The sequence below is a fragment of the Danio rerio genome, chromosome 19 (genome assembly GCF_049306965.1).
Source record: "Danio rerio strain Tuebingen ecotype United States chromosome 19, GRCz12tu, whole genome shotgun sequence".
NCBI lineage: Eukaryota > Metazoa > Chordata > Actinopteri > Cypriniformes > Danionidae > Danio > Danio rerio.
The window spans coordinates 10,879,616-10,906,151 of NC_133194.1; the positions used below are offsets into that span (position 1 = coordinate 10,879,616).

General features: G+C 36.9%; 2 protein-coding genes and 1 long non-coding RNA gene across 8 annotated transcripts in view; 1 reads left to right on the top strand and 2 right to left on the bottom strand.

Moving 5' to 3' along the window:
* The window catches only part of si:dkey-14o18.2, a 66,390-nt gene extending 53,591 nt beyond the window's left edge, over window positions 1-12,799 (bottom strand). The window contains exons 1-2 of the mRNA XM_073931506.1: window positions 12,652-12,799; window positions 1,864-1,992 (exon numbers count right to left, since the gene is read on the bottom strand). The gene's annotated coding sequence lies outside the window, so the exon portion shown is untranslated. The remainder of the gene's footprint in view (window positions 1-1,863; window positions 1,993-12,651) is intronic.
* cacng6a (calcium channel, voltage-dependent, gamma subunit 6a) overlaps window positions 1-14,891 on the top strand; it is a 48,864-nt gene extending 33,973 nt beyond the window's left edge. For 2 of the 5 annotated variants that reach the window (XM_009294017.4, XM_009294018.4), the window contains 4 exons: window positions 5,536-6,283; window positions 6,370-6,444; window positions 9,231-9,368; window positions 12,670-14,891. In XM_009294017.4, coding sequence (XP_009292292.1) covers window positions 5,884-6,283; window positions 6,370-6,444; window positions 9,231-9,368; window positions 12,670-12,890 — 834 coding nt within the window. In that variant the 5' untranslated portion in view covers window positions 5,536-5,883 and the 3' untranslated portion in view covers window positions 12,891-14,891. Of the gene's footprint in view, window positions 1-2,151; window positions 2,247-5,535; window positions 6,284-6,369; window positions 6,445-9,230; window positions 9,369-12,669 lie in introns of those variants that run through there. The other 3 variants (XM_073930426.1, XM_005159405.6, NM_001083091.1) reach the window with 3 other exon arrangements.
* A 225-nt stretch (window positions 14,892-15,116) lies between these two features.
* Window positions 15,117-17,904, bottom strand: LOC137488474 (uncharacterized). 2 transcript variants are annotated; one of them, XR_011007515.2, is made up of 3 exons: window positions 17,658-17,841; window positions 15,459-15,475; window positions 15,117-15,317 (listed from the first exon to the last, which is right to left on the bottom strand). It is a non-coding gene; the product is annotated as an uncharacterized lncRNA (long non-coding RNA). The 2 variants fall into 2 exon arrangements; XR_012394930.1 differs by lacking the exon at window positions 15,459-15,475 and having other exon boundaries at window positions 17,636-17,904.
* Between the last annotated feature and the right edge of the window lie 8,632 nt (window positions 17,905-26,536).

A 26,536-nucleotide genomic window follows, 5' to 3' on the forward strand; every position in this document is an offset into this window, starting at 1 on the left:
GCCTACAGCTAATCAATCTTTCAGATTCTGGAGTGCATTACAGGTCTAAAGAAAAATACAAATGATAAATGATCTTAAATAAAACAAATAGATTTATAGACATGGTATAAGTATACAATTTCACTCACCTGGGATATAGAGGTCACGTGAATGGTTTGTGAGACTGTGAGCACAATTAAGTGCACACAGCATGCCATATCATCTGATAATTGTAAGAAATAATTACAAAAAGTAACTGACTGTAAAGCCACATAAAACAAAACAAAAATTTGATGTATATTCTGAACTCAGCAGCTAATCAGCTGGAATCAGCTGAGGTGAAGTGATGGCGACCAGCGAAAAAAGAGTGGGAGGTTGTTGTGGAAAAAAGTGAATAGGATTGGGGAGTCGCGGAAGAAAGTGTAAGTGAACAGCGGACGGGGTAGAAGGGTGGTTGAGAAGGGAGATCGATAAAATGAAGTGCCAGATCAGATTTCAGAGGTGCCGGATCCGGTACAAATTAAGTCCTGGTTATATGGGCCAAAATCGTTCTTTGTACTAGGCTGTAAACATTTTTTTTCTGCTGTAAAGTTGGCCATTTTAACAGTAGGGTCAATAGAAATCTGCTCTATCATGGAGCCAGGCCTAGCAGAATTTCAATGGCTTGCAGTTTCAGTTACTTCCGTATTTGCTTCACGAGGGAGAGCTGGAGGTATATGGTTAGTTCAGATAAACAGCAGTCAGTGAAAGAGACAGATACGGATGAAGTTGAAATAAGGTTACTAGTCCAAAATACCAAGTAAGTTTATTTGATGTATTTGTGGTGGAGTTAATTCAAGCCTTTCTGAAATCATGAGTCTCACACAAACACAAACACAAACACAAACACACACACACACACACACACACACACACACACACACACACACACACATATTAATGTTTACTGACACCATGCAACTGTGGTGATTACAGCAGTTAAAAATTAAAGAACTGTACATATCGATTTTACTGTCTTTATTACAAACATGCTCTGCTTTAAAAACGTTTTAAACTTATAAAATTAATTATTAAGGTGCAGCTGATCACAGAGAGTTGTAACGTATTATGTATTGTATGTTTTAATCCCAGTTTATTTGCAAAAAATGTTATGTGGACATCTTTATGCATATTATTGAGACATGGCACCTTTCAATTAATTCGGTGGGCATAGTAAACCGAACTCCTATGTCATGTTGCACCTCAAAATCACTGAGATTCGGATCCTATTTTACGTCAGTAAATAAAAAAAAAGACTTTCCTTCAATTTGACAGTGGACACACACACATTCCGGTCCAAACAGCTTATAAAAGTAGATATTCATCATAGGTGCCCTTTAAAACAAATGGAGTAGAATAAAATGAAAAAAAAAAAATAAATAAATAAAGTACAATAAAATAGAATTTACATATGAAACAAATAATTCTTCATTAAGCTATAAAAGCACAAGCTATAAAATAAAATAAATTAAAATAAAATAAAATAAAAATGTGTTGGTCTGATTTGTTTATGTAGGTTTGCATGGTTTTTGTGTGAGAGACTCTTAAAGCCAAATTTCGGCATTGTAATAATCTAAATAATTAAAACATTTTCATTCGTTCATTCGTTGTGCTGTGCAAGCAATACACAAAGTAAACTGCTATGCCTGATACACTGACACTGAAACTGCTTTAGAATTCCAGGCCTCATTTTCCCAGAATTACCCTCACAACCTCCCACACACACACACACACACATGTATCCCATAACCTCAACTCTCGAGTGGGCTCTGCTCCATGCTTTTTAATGTTATTAACAGGTGGCTTTCTAAAATAGAATCAAGAAATGCTCATGCGTGTACTCACACACATAGCGACGCATGGGCAGATACAAACACCACACTGGCGTAGAGACTCACTGAAGCCTCTCAGACGCAGCAACAGCAATCATGAAGTAACAATTGACAGACAGATCCAAACCTGGTGCCAGCAACCCTAAAAAAAGAGAGAGAGAGAAAAAAAATCCCTGATATTATTATGCCTGGACATGGGCGTGATCTTTTTCTGAAGCAAACAACCTCCCAACCCCCGATATGAGGAGTGTGTCATATTCACATCCACCCTCTTTAAACCCCTGTGTTACGTACTTTCAGTCCGTCTCAGAGAAAACCCCTCTGCAAACCGGCCTACTACACGTATTCGACACTTTGACAGGTCAGCTGCTTCTTTGTGCTTGCTGTGTCAACAATGTTAAGCTACAATTAAAAAGGCATAACATTTGGTTCTGTAGAATTTTAATCATTGCCAGTCTGGAGCTTATATGTCATGTTTCATGTGCCTGTCTCTCTTTTTACACTTAATAATCAGGGAGTTTTAACATGTCTGGTTATTCCTCAAATGTGTAATTCTGGTTATCCCTAAAAAAATCTATTTAAGCTAGTATTTTTTTCACAATAATTTAATGACGCAAAATCAAAATAGCGTGGCATATTTTTGAGATATACGATATGCTTGTGTTGTATTTACAGGGTCTCTGCTACCACAACAGCAATTGTGCAGTGTAAAACAGTATTAAATGTTTTATTTTAATCTGAATATTTACTTTGTAACATTACTACTGTAAGTCAGTATTTTTAATACGTTTTTAGAATTACTTAACATCACACAAAGCTATTACTGGTGGTATTCCAACTTTATTATCATCATTATTACTGTTATTGTTATTATTATTATTATTATTATTATTATTATTATTTCATTATTAATATTATTGTGGGTGGTGCCGAAGGGTTTGTTGTGAATGATATGTGACTACTTCACTGATCTTCAGTAAATAGATCAGTGGACTACATTCAGAACAGAAAATGGCTGCAAACATTATCCATGGTTACCAATTTGTTTATATAAAGACACAGAAGGAACTAACCTTTTATGAAAAGAATACACCAATTCACTTTAACTTGTAAGCACAATATGTCGAAAATAAATCAGGTTTTCTTGTCTCGTCACTTTCAAGTAGGAACTGCTTTACGCAAATAATGCCTTAATTATTTCAAAATGGCGAAAGTAAGGAAGAAACTCGAGTGGTTTGCATTAGTTGAGTATTACTATATGTCTTTTAACAACGTTGATCGTAAAACAGCGATCAAATATTAAGTCTTTAGCTTCTTAAATCTTACCTGATTCTCTTTCAACATCTACTGGTGCTTCAAACACTAACGTTTGCGTCAGTGTTACCAGATTGGAAATGTCAAAGTATCATACCAGAACCTCAAAATTATCGTATTTGGAGGAAAATTATTGTACACGAGTCAAACTGAGAGTATACAGCTATCTTCTAGACCAGGGGTGCTCAATCCTGTTCCTGGAGATCAACCTTCCTGCAGATTTCAGTTGCAACCCATGTCAAACACACCTGCCTGTAATTATCATATGGTGTTCAGGTCCTAATTAATTGGTTCAGGTGTGTTTGATATGGGTAGCAACTGAAATTTGCAGGAAGGTAGATCTCCAGGAACAAGATTGATCTAGACAAACAGCGTTTTGACACAACTTGCAAATTTAAAAAAAAACTAGGTGTACCTTAGAAGGTTCAAACTCCACCTACGAGTCCTACGAGTGTCCTGCTGTGTTACCAATTGTTAAAGGATTAATTTTGTTGTACAAATTGGATGCCATCATTGACTGCAACAATGGGGTGGGTTGACTTGAAAGCAGTGCACCCTCCAGAATTCTGAGGAGTGCACAAGCTCATTAAGAGTACTTGTAATGAGCCAATTTCGTGGCTTTTTTTTTATTTATTTTTTTTATGAGATTTTATTTTATTTAACTTTGGAAAAAAAAACACATTCACTTGACACAATTGAATGGGAAAAAATGAGAACATCAAGGGCAAACTCCCCTGTCCTTCTCACGTTCCTTCTCAGCACTACTTTTTAAAACTTTATTGCTTAAACAATCAATCTCAACCTGAAAACGACTGGCTTAAGCACGGCTGCGCATGGCAGGAACGTTAACTAGCAAAAGATTGCCATTCTCCACGTTCATTGGCTGAGAAAATGTTAAGTAAGTTGAGATAGAAAACGGGTGTAACTCCACATTCTCCTCCCAGACAGTAGACAAAAAAATGCAGCTAGATCAATAAGTATAGAAACTCTAAGATTTCAATGAAATTCATTTTAAATGCCATAAAGTTCTGAAAATATTGTACATTATAGGATTTTTTTTATTATTGATCGCACATTGTACAGAGGTCAAAATTATTGTACAAATATGATACTTATCATGCGTCTGGCAACACTGGTTGACGTGAACCGTAAGCCCCGCCTACTTTAAAATCATTGGTCAACTCAGAGTGCAGCAGAGCAAACAAAAGACTAGGCTGTTTCGTCATATATAACAATAGCTTGGCAATGCTGAGCGCACAGTAAGTGACTACCATGAGCATATTTTAGCCAGCCAAATTGCCAAAATAATCAACATTCAAGATTCTTAGGGTGCTTTCACACCTGTAGTTTCATTGTTTTGTTCCGAAAAAGGGTTTAAAACAGGGATTCGGAACAAAAAAAAAAAAGAAAAATTGATCTATACGTGTGAAAACACCCTACGAATCTCAGATATTGACTATTTGGGCAATTTTGCTGGCTACAATATGATTAAATATATCAGGATTTTCACAAAAGTCACTTACTTTAGCTCAGCATGAAATAGTCAACATAAAAACACATAAATACAGTGAAAAGTTATTACCCGAGTCTTGTGTCATGTGAATTTGGTGCTCAGTAAACATTTTTTACCAGTACGCAGACAAAAAAAAGGGTTAAACTTAATTTTGCACATTTTGTTGACGAAAAGTTTGCAAGTTAGCATTGCAACTATGCCAATTACTTCTCATTTGAGTATTAGTAGACTGTCTGCTAAATATCTGTAGATACTGCTGCTTCAACAGACATTTAACTGACTATAAGTGACTTTGCAAAATGTCAACTTACACTAACCCTAACCCCAACAGTCTACTTACATTTAGAAATAGAGCTGTCACTGGAGCAGTACCATTTTCAAAAGGCACATATTTGTACCTGAAGAGTCCATAATGGTACCTCAAATTTACTTTTTTAGGTACATTTGGGCACTAATATGCATCTTTGAGGTACCACTGTGGACTCTCTGGGTACAAAGAAGTTTTTTTTTAAAGGTACTGCCCAATAACAGCTCCTGTACCTTTATTTCTGAGAGTGTATTGAGAATTAGTTGGCATGTAGCTGCAATTAACTTAAATTCAACAAAATGCATTAAAGGGACCATCAAAATAAAGTGATATCAAAAAAGGAATAAAAAGTGCAGTCTAAAGAGAGAGGGAGAGAAACTGTTTTAAAATATTGCCTGAATTGATGTACAGTAGTCATGATATTGCGATGTATTGAACCAAATTGTAATACAAAGCATGTCATGAAACATTTGGCAATAACCAACATCCTCATTGTGCAAAACATTTAATAAACTCTTAATTTTCTGTTTCATCATATTCTTGATTTTTAGAGTAACCAGCCTGACCAGCCTATCATCTCATCATTTCCATCTTCGAGCTCTCAATGCCCGCATAAATGGCCAATGCTTCCCAGCATCCCTCAACCGTCAATCAATCCTAAAAGCCTGTATTATTATTAACATCCACAACCGCATATTCTGATGAAGCCACTCTCGCCTACATTACAATCACATTGGACTGAGCTAGATTGATCTTGCTGGATCAATCTAACAGCATTAACTGCCTTTGCTTGTCTGATTATTTGGATCTCAAGCATCTAAAAAGACTTAAATGTTCTATCAAAATAAGCCACTGCCTCTCGTTCACTTATCTGGATCTCGTAAAAAAGCAAATCAATCATGTGGTCCACGTTCGTCGTGCAGGAAGAAGAGGTAAGGTCTGGGAACACCTCAGCGGGGGGCCACCAACCATCCGGGGGACTGGACGGATTTTTGGGATCACGAGGCAAAGGACGCAAGCGAAGACACAGAACACAATCCGGATCCGGAGATGGAATTAGCGAAAGCCAAGAAGGCAAAATCAAGCTTACGTTATTCCTGGCCATAACCGGCATCATGCTTACCGTCCTCGGGGTGGGAACAGAGTTTTGGGTAGAACTCGCACCATCCAAGAGCTTCTATAACAATCAGACTTGTCTGGTCGCACACTATGGCTTATGGAAATGCTGCACCAAGACGATCGAGGTTTCAGATGTGGATCCAAAGCTGGAGGTCTGCGGGCCTTTGCATTTACAGGGAGGTAAGACTTTGGTGTGAAATGTCTGGAGAGTTTGAATTATGAATCATCTCTTAGAATAACATCACCTTGTGTGGATCCCATTATAGAATCCAATTGCACCTTCTTTAAGTTCTACACCACTGGAGAGAACATTGTCCTATTTCAGAAAACGCCAGAAAAGGGTGAGTCATCCCACATCCCCCTCTCTATCTTTAGATCTCATAGCACTAATGCTGCTTTCTTTGTGTCGAGTGCTGACCACATATACAAATTTCTCATCAAAATGTGATACTTAGATCTTGAGGAACAAAAAAGTATAAGTAATGATTTGAAGGCAGCAAAATGAAGATCTGAAACAACAGGCTTTGATCAGCAAATAGATTCCCATGATGCCTTCCAATTTTTGTCTAAAATTTTGATATCATTTTACCTCAGGGTTTAATTTGTCAAAGGTTAGTTTCTGTCATCCTTTACTCACCCTTATGTCATGTCAACCCAATATGCTAAAAGGTTGGCATGTACGAAGTTAAAGTTGACCTTTTATACAAAAAAATCACTTTATAAGGGGTTTAAACAATCGTTTCATAACAGTGTATGATTGTAACCAACTTCTGATGGTAAAAAATATTAATTACATTTTTTATAATCACATTTCATAAAAACAGTCTGCAGAAACATCAGAGTCATCAGAGGGGGAAAGCCCCGCCCATTAGTAATGATCTCTCCCTGTTAGTCTTGTTGTTGAACCTGCCACTATGCTGACACACAGGCATTTGGTAGCTCCACCCTCTTTTGAAAAGATAGCTGGGAGCACAATCTCATTTGAATTTAAAGTGACAGTGGGACATTTAGGATCGATGCCTACACCACCTGACAAAAGTCTTGTATAAATAATAACTTGGCTTCTAGTTGATCATTTGGTATGAGAAGTGGCTTATATGAAAGGCAAAGGCCTTTAGATTACTCTTATTTTACCAAAATAAAATATGATCATGCCTTGATTTTTAATTATTTAATTAGGACAGTATAGGATTTGGCTTTGCTTAGATAAAATTCTCCTCACTTTAATGTCCAGTATAGAATAAGAAAAAGAATTAATATTGTGTATGACTCCCATGAGCTTGGAGGACTGCATCCATACATCTCTGCAATGACCCTAATAACTTATTAATAATGTCATCTGGAATAGCAAAGAAAGCGTTCATGCAGGACACCCAGAGTTCATCAAAAGTCTTTGGATTCATCTTCAATGCCCCCTTCTTCATCCTACCCCAGACATGCACATTAATGTTCATGTCTGGTGACTGGGCTGGCCAATCCTAGAGCACCTTGACCTTCTTTGCATTCAGGAACTTTGATTTTGAGGCTGAAGTATGAGAAGGAGCGCTATCCTGCTGAAGAATTTGCCCTCCGAGTTTGTAATGTAATGGGCAGCACAAATATCTTGATACCTCAGGCTGTTGACGTTGTCATCCACTCTGCAGAGCTCTCGTTCGCCCTCATACTGAATGTAACCCCAAACCATGATTTTTCCTTCAACAAACTTGACTGATTTCTGTGAAAATCTTGGGTCCATGTGGGTTCCAGTAGGTCTTTTGCAGTATTTGTGATGATTGGGATGCAGTTCAATAGTAATGATCATCTAGAAGTCAAGTTATTATGTGTTGCTCTTACAACTGGGATTGACGACAAGACTTTCATCAGACAAGGGAAAGTTATAAAACCTTATTTCATATTTATGGAGCCATGACCTCAAAATGACTTATCATATTTATTTTTAATGGTTTCTATGACTTTTATTAAGAAAAAAAAACTGTAATACATATTTGTCCTTAGTGTTTATAAATTATACATGCAAACTTTTCTGAAAATCAATAAATGGTTCAAATGGCCGAATTTAATGTCAACTTTGATGTCAATTACTGTAGATGTAATTTACTAATTTTTAAGGTAAATAAACACTATTTCCTTATGTTAGTTAAGGGACTAACAACTAACAGAATCTTATTGTTTAGTGTTTCCCAACAGTCTAATGTTACTAATGTTAATGCATAGGAAAATGATGTACAAGTGTATTAATAAAAGACTGATTATAGGGTATATGCGGAAGTATGCTAAAGGACTTTTAATTTGTCAGTAACCTGGGTTAAGCACTTCTGGTAAACTGTATCCTGTTACAAAATCGGCACGTTTAAGATCAGTTTTCTTAAACAATCAGCGATCACCACTGGCTGGGTGATGACCAATATAAAGTGGGTCTCAGATTGTACAAGAAACACTGCATTAAATTACATTTTTACCTGCCATGTCTTTGAAATATGAACATTTATTTTACCCCAGTATATTCAATGGAACTTCTTCACTAGTATGCCGATTCTGACGGGCGCATCCGAGCAAAGGGCTTTTTGTCTCGTTTTACGCAAGAGCAACTAAATGAATGCCAAAGTCTTTTTAACTAATTGTATTTTAATTACATTACGGCATAGATCCTGTAAAAGGAACTGTGTAAAAAGGAAAAAAGTCACATTAACCGTTCACCGGAAGTTTATCAGTATGGGAAGAAACACTAGCTACGCAAACACCCTATTATTTTTTAAACATGTTATTAAAAAACTACATCTGAGAGCTCAAGGCAGCCTGATAATGACTGAATCAATAATAATAATAATAATAATAATAATAATAATAATAATAATAATAATAATAATAATAATAATAATAATAATAATAATAACAATAATAATTCTTTACATTTATATTTTAATCTTTTTCAAGTAGGCACTGTAATTAATAAACATTCAGGCATACATGTTAATAATTGTCAGGATATCTATAAACATTATAATAAATAAATAAATACATACATGAGCAAAACAAATGTTCTGGTTATGTTAAATCAGCTTATTATGTGTACTTTAAGGCATCATATTATTGATGTTAACTAATGAAACTTCCTCCTCCCCTTCAGATCTGACAGTCGCATCAGCAATGTTTGCTATTATTAGTCTTTTCCTGATGGTGATGGGAGCGATCTGCATTATCATGGCAGTAAGCAAAGGGGTGCAGTTCTTCCTGAAGCCAGCTGCGGTTTGCTTTATACTGTCAGGTAACGTTATACTTTTGACTTACATGTTTTATATTGTTTACTTTTGACTTCAAGCTCATTCAAGGCACATTTTGCACATTAACATGCTAAAAATGGCCTTAAATGCACTGTAAAAATGCAGGGTTCCATACAATTCATGCTGCCCCAACACAAATTAAGTTAAACTTACAAATGTAAGTGGATTGAACATAAAACAATTAAGTTGTCCCAAATAAATCTTAAGAATTGTATTGTTTCAGCTCATTTTAAATAAGTAGTTTAAACAAGCAGCAAAAAAAATTTTTTTTTTTTTTTTGAGTCTGGTAAGATTGGTATTTATTTCGACAAATATTCCTATGCTCATTAATATATAATAGATCATTATATTATAGGTAGGCATAGATTTTTTAAAATCTAGATTAATCTCACTGAAATCTTGAAATTAATCTAGATTAAAATGGCTTATTTGAATTCTGCCAAAGGCATTTAGAATATGTGTGCTACCCAAATAATGACTAAAGGTAAGTCTTTGAGAATGGGTTTCTCAAGCCAGGTGGTGCATTAGACCAGGGGCTCATCTCCTGTTTCAAAAATGCATCACAAACTGCTTGAGAAACTGTTCTACTATAGTAATTGGAGATGAAAATAAATGATGTTCAATAAGATGCACTTTTGTTTACTGTTTATTCAGTTAAACATGAATTTGAACTGTAGGTCTACATGAGCTAGAAACAGCAATTTTTAATTACCATAATCCAACTAAAGTCAAAACTGAACTAAACAGAAATTATGTTGCCCCTTTAAAAAATTTTTAAACAAAAAATAAAAAAAATTCTGTGCTGTTTCAGCTTATTTTAAATAAGTAGTTTGAACAAACAACACATTTTTTGAGTGCTTTTGATCAATTAAATGCATCCTAGCTAAATAATAATGATTAATTTTAGTTATATATTTTTAGTTTTAAATCGTATGTTTTGGCCAAATTCATGAATGGAGCTGTAGCCTATGAAGTTATTTCATAATTTCTTCAAAATACACATTTCTCCCCCATTTCTATACACTCAATCATCCAAAAAGAACATTGTGATTGTAGAAGAAAACTGCTCTTTCTGAAACAAATGTTTGCCCAACAGAAAAGCAAAGCAATTCATCAACATAATTCACACAGTTGTGGATATGTTAAAAGGGGTTTACCAAAAATAAAAATTTGCAACTAATTTATCAATCTTTAGGCCATCTGAGAAGCAAGCACCCAGGTGACTATTTTTTGTTTGAGTGGAACATTACAGAAGATTTTTAGTTAAAACACGTGGTCCTTAGTGATTTTTACATTTCTAGCCAATCACTACCAGCACTTTGAGAGTGAACAAAATATATACAGGCAATAATAAGAACACCATGTGAGTCCTAATGATACATTAAGGGGTTACAGTATGAAGCAAAATTATTGACCTGTGCAAGAAGCTTAGCATTAACAACATTATTACCTTTTAAAGTAAGCAATCCAGGTAACATTGTATGCTATTGCTATCGGTGTATGCTAACACAAATCCTGACATGTTATTTCGAATAGATCTCTAATTAACAATAGTCTGAAAATAACCCATTTTTAGCGTATTGGTTACCAATTGTATATCCACAATTTTTACTACAAAACCAAAAGTAAACTATAGTTTGTGTAGCAAAACTGTGAATTGTGGTTGTCATACGCTGACTACACTCAAAAAAATACAAAAAATAAACCATGGCTGTTTCTCAATATGCGTTTTTGTCTGTACTTGCGTCCTTGTGTCCTCGTGAAACGTCATCAACCGTCGCCAAAGTACTGTTCCAATTCAAAGTTCACATCTTTCCAAGTACACATGAAATTCCCGGATGTGTACTTGCTCTGGCCTTTGGCCAAGGATGCATCGAGAGGTGACTTGTGCAAACTTGCGAAGCCCAGGTATCCCAGAATGCATTGCAGTGTAACCAGCAAGTGCTAATGGCGGAGGAGGAAACCTGCACGGTTTTAAAAATGCTCCTTTACTGTCACAAAATAAAGTTTTAAGAGTTTTTCAGGCGAGAATGTAGTTGTTTTAATGACATGAATGAATTCCCTGAATAAAAGAGCCAAACTTCAGTTAAAGTCCACCATTTAATAATTTGGCAAATAAATCGACTACAGATGTCCATGTAGATTAAACACTATCACTATCTCCTGTGTGTAAGTATGTGTATTTTGATTCTGAAACTCGCGCGCGCCCAAATAGACACTCCCACACCATCTCACTTTTCTTCCTCCGACACTCCCCCCTAAACAGAGCTGGACACGCCCACTTTTCTGACTTTTTCCAAAGTAGAGGTCTAAAAACACCCTGCTGAAACGAGGGGGTTTCATGGCCCTTTAATACATCTTGGGAATATCTAACAGACAGTTTTCTTATAAATCTATTATTTGTTCTCAGGTGTATTATTTTGGCAGTGTTATTTTGTTACCTTTTATAATTGTCTTTAATTATGTTACCGTAATTACATAATTACCGTAACATACCGTAATACCTTATCGTGCATGTCTTTTTTTTCTTATTGTGTGTATAATTACCATTGTAGTTTAATAAATCTGATAATCAAAGACACGTGTATAATAACTCATTTTAATTCACATTTATATGAATATATGTGTACATTTTCTTAAATCAAAAATGTAGATTTATAATATTAATATAACATTAATTAAATCATTTTATTGTTGATGTACAGTGAAACTGATGAATCCATGGTGAGGTAAATGACGTTATGAAGTACACTGCTGTTTCATTTGAATAAGTACCCGACTTGTGTCCTTGCGTCCTCGGGAGTTCGTTCTTCCATGTCTTAACTTGGCAAGTCTGAACTTCCAAGGACGCAAGTCCGAACTTTGCGTAGTTGATATTGAGAAACAGCACATTTCAATGTGGTGATGTCATTGGCCTGTAAACATTTCCTGCTTGTTATCAAACTATTTTATAACTGTAACAAAAGGCTTAATGTTAAAACAGCTATCATGACATTATTTATCAATATGTGGCTGTTTTTAAACTCTCGGAAGCTGTAGAAATTAAACATGTAAAACAGAAAATACGTTGGAACCAGTGTTTTTATTTACAATCCTCAAAATGGTCTGTATTTTAGCTGCTTGTTTAAACTACTTATGTAAAATGAGCTAAATTAACACAATTCTTGAATCCAGCATTTTTTTACAGTTTACAATAACCATGATTTTTAAAATTCTGGTAAAAGGCCAGTTATCATTAATTTGCATACATTCAAATGTTTCTTTTACCTCTCTGTCTCTTAACAGGTGTCTTAATCTTCCTCGGCCTCATAGTTTTCCACCAGTCAGTGCTTTCATTTTTAGCAAGTGACCAATCCATACCTCTCCGGCATCAAATGTCATGGTCGGTGACATGTGTGGGCTGTGCTGGAGCTCTGGTGGTTGTCGCTGGAGTCTTGTTTTTGGTACTTGCTCTTCCATACAGTCCGTGGGAAAAGTGCTTACCTAAGAAGAACAGTGACATCTAGTGGAGCGGAGGCTAAAGTGAACTTGTATAACTTTACGCTGACATTAATGTCATGTACAGCCCACATAATTATTCCTGGGATATATACAGAAGGAGGTTGGCCAGACATTCTTGCAGATTATTACATTGGAACTGTTCTGTGATGGGATCATCCAGCTTAATTACAAAAATCTATATAAGCTAAAAACTACAAGAGAATGAAATAGTTTGATATCTTTTTTTTTTTTTTGGTGTAAAATTAATTGTGGTTTATTTTTGGTTGAACTATTCATTTTATTAGTTCAGTCAATGATTATAAATTGCATTCGACATTTGTCCTGTATAAAATATAGCAGTTTTTTTGAAATGGTCAAATAAACCTTATTTATGTTTTATTTCATTACAAATAAACCTTATTTGGGTTAAATATACATATTAATAAGCTGTTTGGGAATTGAGATCCTGTTTTATTGAGCCTTTTCTGAAGATTAATTGTCGGAAGACAATGTTATAATGTCTTATAAGATTTATTATCTAGCATGGACAAAAACACAACTGTAAACTCACAGGTGTGACAACAATATTGAAAGACAGGAGTGAATTATCGAAATAATCAATTTGTGGGGATTAGAATAGGACTCACTGCTACTCAGGTAGCTAAGAATTCTAGCCCAGATTTGTCATAAATCTGGCCTTGGCATACAGCATGTGGGCCAAAATGGCCCTGGTTTGGCAGAAGTGGCAAAAATTTGGCCCAGATGTAGGGTCTGTCTGAGGACTGCAAGACAGGGGCGTACCATTAAGGGGTGTAACTTGTAGTAGAGACAGACAAACTTGGCTCACTCGCCTGCATGAAGTACACTTAGAATTGTACAATGTTTTCCCAGAAAGGTGGAGTTTTTATAATAAAGTGTCAGGTGCATATGGAGAGGAAAAAAAGAGAGTCTCATGCAGGTGGTTTGTCAAACCCTATCATGTAGAATACACTTAAAATTGCACAAGCTTTAATAAGTGCAAGAATTAGGCTTTTATATTTATGTTTACTCATATTTTTTAAGTTCTGGTCTTAGCAATAAAGTATATCCTTTACATATAAACTTTACTGCTTTAAGTAAGAAAAATAAAGCTCCTTTTTTAACATTTAAGTTTAACCAGATATCTTTTTCTTTCTTTCTTTGCCACAACTATTTTAGAACAACTATATTTGTGTCTTCCAGTTATTTTTCCATGGTGAAGGAAATAAGAGAACCCCTTCACATCCTTAACAGTGCTGCTTGAGATACAATAGTGAATTTATTTAGCTAAGACTACACTGATTATCTATTAACAGTCGTGCATCTTACGTGAAACAAACACATTGAATATAGCATTGCATATTTGAGAAGCAGCACGGTCGCTCATATTTTCATTTTAAAACTACAGAACTGTAAATAAAAAAGAAATGACTACTTAAGGGAACACAAATTGAAGCAATGCACATTGTGAAACTAAAATGAGTAAAAGAGAGACATTGCCAGCTTTAACGGTGGAAATGTGCGATCAGATTCACAGACAGAGGGCAGTTTAGTCTTTCAGGAGGATCTTCAGCCATATTGAGAGTCTGCTTTTCTGTTTCTGATCCATGGTTTTAGTTTGTCATCCGATGATGACAATGAAAAAGCCAGTTGATTCATGGAGCAGCCCTCTTCATCTGGGGGTGGTCGCTCAATGACAGCAAGAGATGAACTCAAATCAAAAGCATTAATTAAAAGCCCCGGCGTCTGCTGCTGCTGCTCCCGCTGCTTCCCATTGTGAAAACTGACACTGATGCTGATCTAGAATCAGTTATTGGAAGTGTTCGAGGAAAGCAGATCATAATAATGAGAAACTTTCATTGTTGGCAGCCTCTGGTGCATGACAGAAATAGCTTTCCAACTGAGTTGGGCCTGATTATGCAACAATCTGAAAAATGTGCTGATTTAAAACTCAAACTTTGAGTGTTACATTTTGTTAATTAATAAAGGCTTTATTTAAATGATCACAATTTATTTTAAGGTATAATGTTTGGTATTATTAATCCATTAAATTACTAAATAAACGCCTAATTTTCTTGTTATTAACTTTGTAAGTATTAATAAACACCAAGGCTGTGTCTGAAATCGCCTACTACTTAGTAGGTACTGCATTTGAAGTTAAATGTACTACTCGACCATAAGATAAGTATGTTCTATACAGTAGGAATGCGAGTAGTATGAACGGAAGTCAGATATACTACATCCGCCATTTTATTATCATCACGTGATCTACCTGCGTCACTCCCACTCATTAATTTGTTTGTGGTGCATCATGGGATATTGTAGCATCCATCGGATGCACTCTTTAGAATCTCTCATTGGTTCAGGCGTGTTTAATCAGGGCTGGAGCTGAACTCTGTAGGAAGGTAGATCTCCAGGAACAGGATTGAGCACCCCTGGTATAGAAGAATGTAATTACGGATGCGGCCCAAATTATAAGCCATTAGTTAATATGTGAGAATTTTTACTTACACTAAAGTGTTAACAAAATAATTTAAATATTTATTTGAAATATCATATTTTAATAGGCTACTTACTGTAATGTTGTCAATCACTGCAAAAAAAAAAGAAAAGAAAAAAGAAAGATACACATTACAGCAAATACATTACAGCTTAAGGCTAGTTTATACTTCTGCATCAAGTGATTGTCGTGACCCATGGCACAAGTCTTGCGTGTTGTCGTGCATTTATACTTCTGCATGCTGTTTTTGCTGCTCTGCAATCACACTTCCGAAACACTAGCTGGCAGTAGGGTTTTATGTTCCTCTTTGTCGAGTTTCTTCACTGGTGTTTTGTTTTTTCTGAACGCTAACTTGATGTACAAGTAGCATTCTGAGGCGGGATCCGGCAAACATTTAACAACTTCAACCATAAGGTAAACACAAAACAAAACTTTCCACCTGGAGCTCCTTCACGGCACTTGAAACTTGTAAACACTCGCTCCAACAGGTTCGCACAGCTCTAAGCTCCACCCACACTTGTCAGCACTACCAAGCCGACCAATCACAGAGCTTACGCTACGCATGGGACTGAGGACTGAACACAGAGCAGGATACAAAGCATAGCAAAGCAAAGCAATACTTATATAGAGCAAAGAACAGGTGGTGGTGATTAGGCTGATTGCAGGGAAGTTTAGAGGAACAAGAGTCACTACCGCCATCTAATGTTGAGGAGTATAGGGCAATATCGCTGCGCCCTATAGTGGGTGGGAGGACGTGATGAAGTGCTGAGATATTACAATGAAACTTGACAGTAAAGCGGGTCACATACTGGATGCACTGCTCAGTGTCACGCGACACAGTGCCATGCATTTTAGAATTCTAAACATAGCCTTCTATCAGGGTATGCACACTGGCGCCACAAGTTGGTGGCTGTCCATAGCACCCAGCTATGACCAAGGACACTGTTCGCACACCGGATGTGCTGCTCAGTACCATGCTGTGACGCGCATATGACAGTTGAAAGCAATGCACATCGGACGCACACATTCGCACGTTATTTAAAATTAAACTATTCAGATGTTGCTCTGTGGCGCGGCAGAAATATTAAGAGTGTCCCAAGTCAAAGCTCCGTGCTGTAGACAGCTGCCGACTTGTGGCACCAGTGTGCATACCCTGAGAGAAATCTATGTTCAGAATTCTAAAATTCAATGTATATTGTGTCAAAACAGCTTAACCTAGTTCTAGTAATGTCCAGATTTTAGAGTTAAATTTCAGTTTAGTTTAATTCTGGGTGGTTTAAATTTCACTGCTGAAAGTTCAAACACTGAAGAGCAAATCTACTAAAGTCCCGATCCAAGCAAGCCAGTGGTGACATTCATTCATTTTCTTTTTGGCTTATTCCCCTTATTTATTCGGGGTCACCACAGCGGAATGAACCGACAACTTATCCAGCATATGTTTTACTCAGCAGATGCCCTTTCAGCTGCAACCCATCTCTGGGAAACATCCATACACACTCATACACTATGGACAATTTAGCCTATCCAATTCACCTGTACCGCATGTCTTTGGACTTATGGGGGAAACCGGAGCACCCAGAGGAAACCTGTGTGGAGCCCTGGTCACATCCGGTAACTTTCACACGTCCTCCCTTGTTGCGGTCTTGAGTTTTGAAACTGAACTTTGGCAGTTGATGATGATGCTACACGAGGACCCAAGAACGCTGAAGAATGCATATTGAGAAACAGCCAATGAGTGATATAGAATTAAATATACAGTTGTAAGATTTTTAAACGCAAGTTAAGCGTCTACTGTAACATTTCAGATAGCTATTGTAAAAATAAAATGATGAAACATATGATAAATACTCTACCATCATCATCCAGCATAACAGATACATGCATTTATGCAAACATGAACCCTACTGATCATTCAAACATGTAATAAAGCGATCAATATAAACTCGCTTATACTTTTAATGATTAAAACCGAGCATAGTGGCAAGGAATAAACATTTAAAACATAATTAATTGGCATTTTGGAGCTGCACTGTGACCCATAAATAGGCTCTTTCAACACACGTGCAGCACATGCACTTCAGTATTTTTCAGATATGTGCAATGACATCCATGCTGAAGCCAAGATTCTGTTGCCTATTTCCATCCATCCGTTTCACATGTTCGGCATGCTCTCTTGATATGCATTACTCGGCTTGCCAATCATCATAAGATCACCATGTCCCAAATGCAGTTGTGATCTATAATTTAATACACACTAAGCACCTTTTCATTCTACCTTGTTTCTTTCATTCCCTGTCACAAGTCGTTTTCTATTTTGACCTGCTTCCAGATTTCCATCTCGCTGTTCGTCCCACTCATCTCATTTCCTCCCTCCTGCTTCCTCTAAATTTAGAGCGTGGCCAATCGCGCTCCAGAGGACGCAAGCAACACAAACATGGATTAGAAGTGCGCTTTCCCTCTCTCACAAACCTCTCGTAGAAACAGTGAGCTGATTTTATTTACATCTAAACCTGGTCTGACTCCAGTGCGGCGTGGGTGCTCCGCTTTTGTTACATATCGGGTATGTTTACCTTCAGTGTGACCTAAATAAATCTGCAGGCCTCACAGCAACTGAATCTTCTGATGAGTTACAGCTTGTTTACGTTCGGCCTATCTTTAAACTTTGCCCTTGTTGGTTTGACTTTTGAAAACTCTTGAGCTTACAGTTCAGTTATGTACTTTCAGGAAGCTAATGATTGCTAACGGTATTCAAAGTCATGGAGACCACAAGAAACTGCTTGACACATGTCATTTTCTTCTGATGACGCATTTCTTTTAATAGCATTCGCTACTTGCTAATGCTAGTCAGATTCATGTAGTCTTAGAGAAAATGAGATGTTTTTATTCTACAGTACATTATGCTTGGTAAGACTTTACTTGAAAAGGAATGCCATAAAAACCTTTATAATCATCAGATGGCTCATGTTATGAATGTAAATGAGCTTTTATGCATGCTTATAACAACTGTCATTAGCCGTGTTTCAATTATCGCACCTAAAGCGAGTGAGCCAGGGCCAGTTGCATTTTCATAGTCACTTCCTGGGCCTGATCAGGCCAAAGCGGGGCTTTCTCGGGGCCAGCCTTTTTTTGGCCTTGGGCCAAAGAGGGCCAGCTGGGGCTTCGGGCAGCGTGAAAGGAGAGGCGGACTTTGCCCGAGTCTGATAAAGATGGCATGCCATCATTACACTAGTTTTCTAATCGCACATGAGTACATATGCCAAACAAATAAATAAACAGCTGGTCAGTTTACAATTGGTTATTCCATAAAACACCTTATACGCTAGGGGTCTTTTTGCTCATGATCGCCCTTATGTTTCCCTTTTAAATGTAAGGCTGTTATAATAAAATCACATTAAATTAATATACCAATATAAAACAAACAAAAGCAAACAATTTAGGTATATACAATACATGAATTAAACCGTTTTTAAGCTATATATAACTTTAATTTTACAAAGGCCTATCTAAAAAAAAGATTTTAGATATTTTCCAAAATCAATAAACACCAGAGCAGGTTAAAAATATCATTTCTAAAGTATTTGGATACGATGATATTAATCAAATCGTGCAAACAGAGCATTTTTTGGGTGAGTAAAAGCAGAAACTACCTTCTTTTCTGTCATCCAGTCCTGCGCAGTGCCGCTTTACAAACGCATTGGGTAAAACTGCAAATAAAATATGTTCTATGTCCTCAAACAAGTGTATAGTTTTTATATGATGTGGTAAAATTTAGCCATAATCATGCATTTTAGGCTGTATAGAATGGAAAGAGATTGTTTTTCTGTAACATAATTAAAACTCCAATCTTTATTGTAAAATGTCAGTTAAAAATTAAAATATATCAAAACTCTGTCAAACTAGATTTTACCCCAGCTCGTTCTTTGATTTCAATTTAGGGCCTCAAAGGGATAGAGTACCCTCCAGAAAAGTAACTTTACTCACCGTTAACAGTTCCAAACCTTTTTTCTCTTGAACACAACCTTGCTATTTTTAAAAATGCTGGAAACTTGTAGCCATTGGGATCCACGTTATTGAAAAAATACTAAAGACATCAGTGGTTAACAATCCCCAACACCAATCCAAAGAGGTTGTTTACTATATTCATTCATTTAAACCTTGGATTTGTCAAATGTCATTATTATTTCAAACATCATTTAAAGGGCATTTTTGTTGTTAAAATTTTCTTTAACCATTACTAAAACAATGTTACATATATTTATGCTGATGTGTGTGTGTGTGAGTGCTTACATTATACTAAATACTTTCAACAGTGTTTCAATTCAGAGAAATCTGCATTTTTAATTAGCAACACAGTCTGTGTCTTGCATCGCCTGTCAATGGTGTCCTTTCCGGTTAGCCTTGGAAAATGGTTTTACTTTTGTTGAAAGCATGAAAGCACAACTGCACATCTAGCTAGAGTGATGCTGAAGCTGCATATGCTTTATTAGACAGTTGAGTAACTGTACTTCAAACTCACTCCATACCTTCAGTTAAGGGTTTGAAATGAATCCTTTATTGACATGATTGTTTAGTAATGTGTTTTTGAGTCACATTGAATCAATGAAAGCCGCTACAACTTTTTTGGGATGTCCCCTTTTTAAAGGGTATTTGGAGTCTCCCTGGGAGTGTGCTTTAGTCTTCGGAGGAGATTTTCTACTGAATACGCAACTGTGCTTCCCTGAAAAAAGATGATAATTGCAGCTTTTAATTTATCATGATAGCTATTTTTTTACACGTTTGTTAGAACACACTCTTTTTGTGTGACCCTGCAGCCTGATCTCACAAGGAAACGTAAGTATTTTACGTTTTGGCAGTTTAGTGGCTAATTCATACAAATTCGTGCAAGTTCAGTTGTACGAGAATGTACGATTTTAAAAAGTAGGCGTGGCACCCAACCCCACCTCTAACCCCAACCGTCATTGGGTGATAGGCAAATCATACTAAATAGTATGAATTAGATTGTACGAATTCATACGAATTAGCCCCTAAATCAAAAAGAAACAAATTGCTGTGAGATTGCGTTGGACCCTGCTCGTTATGCCACTCATCCATAACTTCATTCCCTAAGTATGTATGTTATCATTTTAGTCATTTAACCAAAGAATGTATCTATCACAGCACTGTTCAGAACAGTACATTAAGATCATGTTTGTTACCGCACAAGAAACATAAATGCCATGCCTATGACATCAATAAATTACTAAAGTTACTGTACCATTGTGTCCTATTTTCTATAAACCCTTGCTACAAAACCTTGGCTGTGTCCAAAATCACCTACTACTTAAGTAGGTACTACATTTGAAAAAAAATATACTATAAATTCTATAAGTAGTTCTATAAATATACTTTATACTACTTGTCTCGCATAATGTTTGTATAATATGGAAGTATGTGATTTTTGTGGAACTTCAACATTTGAAATTCAAAAATTTATTTTCAGAATGAGCTCAATGTACAAACCTTTTCCACAAACTACTTCATCATCCAGTGTGTTACTACACTTACTTTATGAGCTAATACCATAGACTGTAAAAAATATGGACGTAGTATCTGAGATGTCACCCATGGGTTTCCAAAGAGTGCAAATGAAGCTACAAGTAGGCGAGGCCAACCTTTATTCGCACGCCATCGTGCCAACTGGAGGTAGCCAAAAAAGGGCAAAGAGGTGGGGCATGGAGTGCATTCAAATAAAAAAAAAATTGTAAATGATTAGTTATCTAAAATAAAACAAATACATTTATAGACATGAAATATGAGTAAATTAGAATTTTACCTACCTGGGAAATGGAGACCACTTGAATGGTTTGTGAGCACAATTAAGTGCACAGCATGCCATATTTGTAGGAAACAATTCTAAAAGGCAATTGACTGTAATACGATGTATATGCCGAGTTCAGCGCCTAATCAGCCGGAATCAGCTGATGTCACCAGACAGTAAGCAGCGAGACCTAGCTGTCACTCAAGTGGCCACGCCCTTAATTATGCAGACTTAATAAAACTCAATATAAATTAAACGGATTAATTATTTAAAAAAAAAAAACACCCCCTCACAGATGTCATGAAGAACAATACTAGCTATACACACATTTTTTTTTTTTTTGTACCAGGTTGTAAACTCCGCCGTAAAGTTGGCCATTTTAACATTGGGGTCAATAGAAATGTGCTTTATTATTTATTATTATTACTATTTCATTTACTTATATTTTAGCTTTACAAGGGAGAGCCGAATGTTGCCACTTGGCTAAACCAGAAAAAACAAAAAAAAAAAAAATTGCAAACAAACTTGTATTTTACTAGCTTTTCTTAATTTCCTTTGTCTTGAGGAGTCTTGATTCTGACACCTGCTGTTGTGGATGTATCAACCCAGCAGGCACAGGACGTCAGAATAATGTCAGATTGATAAGATGTTGGCTCAACGTTGGATTTTGGTCAAATATCCATGTCATTTGGGTCCAATCCCAATTGTAATTTTTGTACCCCTACCCCTTCCCCCTCCCCTTGGCCCTTACAACCGAGGGTTAAGGGCTTCAAAATTTACGCCTAAGAATTGGGACAGCACTACAGTACCTGCACACGTCATTATATGTCCTTGTGATTTCTTGCTTCATATGAGATCAGACGATCGCGACTGCTGGAGTGAGTCCAGTTGTGTTATTTTTTGGTATTTATATTCAGAAAATCAGTAAAGGCATATGTTATCATATGATGTATCATACACCCATATGATCTAATGTGGCAATAAGATCGTAATACTGTGTATTTAACACTGGCAATACTCATCAATGTAAACACACAAAAACAGCATTAACATTATAGCAGACACTGTAAAAAGCTCATTGACTGCCACTAGACTTTTCTGACAGGGTATTCCAGTGTCATCGAGTGTCAGAAAGTTGTGGGACTGCTATACAGGAGTTATGATTAGGGATTATTGATCGCGAATAGATCGCGAAATTTAGCGGTTTTTATTTTAGCGTTTTTTTTTATTTTTAAACATGATGGTAAAACACGTAAAATTCGTAATAATGACAAAAAATACTAATTTGTGGATCTCTTTACTTCCGGGTGCAGCTGAATTGGGACACCACTACCACTTCACAGGCACGCGCAAAACGAGCGGTAGGGGTAAGGGGAAGGGCTAAGGGGTGTAACTGGGATTGGGCCTTGATGTCATTATTGGAAGTCAAAATAACGTACATTAGACCTTTATCTAACCTAATATTAATGTCTTATGATGTTGCCTGCTGGGAAAGGTTGTTATTAACTTCACAAAAAGCAAATTGTGTTGTCAGTAGCTATTTTTACACTTATAACTGGCAGATTACCAATAATTTACTGTAAGTGATCATATCTGAACAGGACGTTTTAATTTTTCAGTAGTAAAACTTGTCCTCTGCATATACAGTGGGTGACACTTTAAAAGCACCATTGCCACCACATGTGGCGCCACTGCGACACTAAAGAATTAAGAGAGCGTTTTTAGGTGTAACAGCTGTTTGCAATTATGCCACCAGGGAGCACAAAGGGGCGGGATGTGAATGGAGAGAAATACACAGTAGCTGTAAATAACCTGCTACTTGTAAATGAAGATGAAACAATGAAACAAAGCATTGTAATTCCTGCAATAATCTTTAAAAACTTTCCACTACATATACAGTGGGTAACACTTTAAAAGGACCATTACCTCTGCATGTGGCGCCACCGCAACACTAAGAGAATAAGAATGAGTTTTTAGGGGTAACAGCAGTTTGTGACTGTGCCACCAGGGAGCACAAAGGGACGGAATGTGAACGGACAGAAACGCACTGTAGCTGTAAACACCCTGCTACTTGTAAATGAAGATGAAATAATGAAACAAAGCATTATAATTCCTGCATTAATCATTATTAATCTATCATTGTTATTATTGTAAATTTGTTAAGTGCAATGAGGATTCATTTTGGATAGTAAAATTAAAGAAATAAAATACAATTAAAATCAAAAGTACAAACATGCTTACACAAAGATGTAAATAAATGATGTGAGAGGATGTATGAACAAAGTATACGACTGGCATCAGAGTTTTTCCATATTTTGGCATAGATATGTGTATACCTGTAAAGGCTGATTTATACTTCTGCGTCAAACGCCGGCGTATGCTACGCCGTTGACGCATAGCCCTTCGCTGTGGCCGTCGACGTCATTGACGTGCACCTCTCAAAAAATGTAACTACACCTCGCAATGACGCGTAGCGCAAGCTCTGTGATTGGTCAGCTTAGTAGCACTGATGATTCTGGGCGGGACAGAGAGCCGTTCGAATGGCGCGAGCCCAATGGAGCGAATGTTTACAAGTGTGGAGTCCTATGAAGGAGCTACGGATAGAAAGTTTTGTTTTGTGTTTACCCCATAGTTAAAGTTGTTGCACGTCTGCAGGTTTCTGCCTCAAAAATGAGCGAGTTTGAGCCACTTGTACATCCAGGAAGTGTTCAGGAAAAGCAAAACAGCAGCGAAGAAACTCGACACAGAGGAACATTTACACCTCACTGCCAACTAGCGTTTCGGAAGTGTTAATGTAGACCAACAGAGACAGCACGCAGAAGTATAAATGCACAGCTACGCGTGTTGCATGCGCCGTGGGTTACGCCGGTCACTTGACGCAGAAGTATAAACCAGGCTTAACAGTACTAAACAAGCTGAATCTGATTGCTTACAGTTTTAAAAAAATTAATTCGTGTATTTCGTGAAAGTCATTTCTACAGTGATCTTGTGGGATTACCACATGAAAGTTACAAATGGTTTAGGTGTAATACACAGTGCATGATTGTTAGAACTTGCAGATGTGTATGTAATTTTCTGCATTAATGGTTTGGCCTGGACAGGAGCTCTACCAGTGTACGTTTAAACTGTAACTCAGACTGATGACAGCACTCTTCAGTACATGCACAGGTGCCATTTTATTGCCTGGCACTTTTCTAAAAGGTATGTACAGTAAGGATGGCTCAATGTTAGTGTGAATGGACATATGCACACACAACAAGGCCACTCACTCATCATTGTGTTTTTTTTTTTTTTATAAAAGTGAACGTGAGCCTCTAGAGAATTGTCTATTTCAGTCACGTCCTTCCCTTCAGCTAGACGCAGACGTGATTGCATTGCTTTTTTTCTAATTACTCTATTTGTGTGTGTGTGTGTCTCCAGTAGTCTTGTGTAGGGCGTTGGGCATACTACCTGAACAACATTGTAAGATTCTCACTCACAACGCTGCTTTTTTTAGATAACTTTGGCAAAATTGGCCCAAAAAAAAAGGCAGCAACTCTACAAAAAACTTACAAATATACTGTACCATGCCGTCACCACTTATTATATTTGGTTTGGCTACACCTTGCTAGCTTCTGCCTTCAAATATCTTCAAGTTCAATATGATACTGGAAAAAGTATTTAGTGATTTTGGTCCATATTGAAGTGATAGCATCACACAACTGCTGCAGATTTGTTGACTGCAACTCTATGGTGCGAATGGATTGGATTGGATTGAGATCTATCATGTTCCAGACCAGAAACCAATTGGAGATTATGTTGTAGTTTTGTGACATGGTGGATTATCCTGCTTGAAGTAGTCATGACAAGATGGCAAAACGGATCATGATGGGATGAATGTGATCAACAACAATACTCAGGTTGACGGTGGTGTTTATATGATGCTCAATTGGTCCTCAAGGGACTAAAACGTGTCATAAATGTTCCCTACACCATTACACCATCAGTAGCCTGATTGGTTACTAATAAGTAGGATGTTTTTCACCTAGAGAAACACTGCTTTCTGGATATTTTCTCATTTTCAGACCATTCTCTGTAAACCCTAGAGATTATTGTGCATGAAAAGTCTATTAGATTAGCAAGTCCTTGTCTTGCACTAGCAACCACGCTAATTCAAAATAACTTAAATCATCTTTCGTCAGCATTCTGATGCTTGGTTTGAACTTTAGGAGATCATCTTGGCCACATCTACATCTAAATGCACTGAAATACCATGTGACTGATTGATTAGATAATTGTGTTAAGTATGGGATAATGTACATAGCAGAAAAAAGTCTGCAAGGCTTATGCAAAGAGGAGGGCTGTTGTATAAAACTGAACGGCTTTATAGTGCAAAAACCACCAGCTAGATGTACACCATTTATTGCTAAGCCCAATAGTGTCTGGCTGCAGAGTTGCACTCTCAGAGTCATGACTTAATAGAGCCAGGGATTTCACTGTAAAAGGTAGTGTAAGGTGTACACATTAAAAGCATGCATTACCCACCTACATACCCGATGCAAGGGAGTTGGTTGCTCTAACAAGGAGGTTAAAGACCACGGCCTCTAGAGTCTGTCGCTAGAGCATCTTTTGAGAGTCAGAGGACTGAGGTTTACCTGCTCAGCACTTCACTAGCTGGCCTTCGTTACACTCACCCTCCTAAAATTACTCCCATCTGGGTCATGGCACTAGAGTAATCCACAATCCTTCACCATCCAAACCGATTCGAGCTGGTATCAAACCAGCGATTCTTTGCATGGGAGTTGGTTACTCTGAAAAGGAGGCTAAAGATCATGGCCTCTTTTATTTATTGTATTATTCAGTAACAAGATGGCACCAAACAGTGAACAGTGAGCATGAGAGAAAAGTAAATAAAGATTTATATGAATATGTGCTCACTAAACACCTGACACATAAGCATGTAAATATTTATATGAATTTATACGTACTCACTAGAGATTGCACAGACTAGTCGACTAATCGACTGGTCGACTTTAATGTTGTTAAATGAACAGTGTTGACAGGGCATGTGCTTTACTCTAAATAAGAGTCATTGGTAGTGGTTTTCGCAACGTGTTATGCGCTGTCAAACAGCATGTGTTTGTATATTTTCCATCGTGTGTTTTATCGATGTCACTACCAGGATTAGGCCCAATCCCAATTCTATTTTCGTACCCCTACCCCTTCTGATTGTAACTGTACTGTGCATTTACACCATGCCCATATTCATATTTATTCATTTACACATGTAAACACACAAAAAACAACATTAACATTTTACCAGACACTGTAAAAAGGTCATTCTCAGTCACTAGACTATTTTGACAAGGAATTCAAGG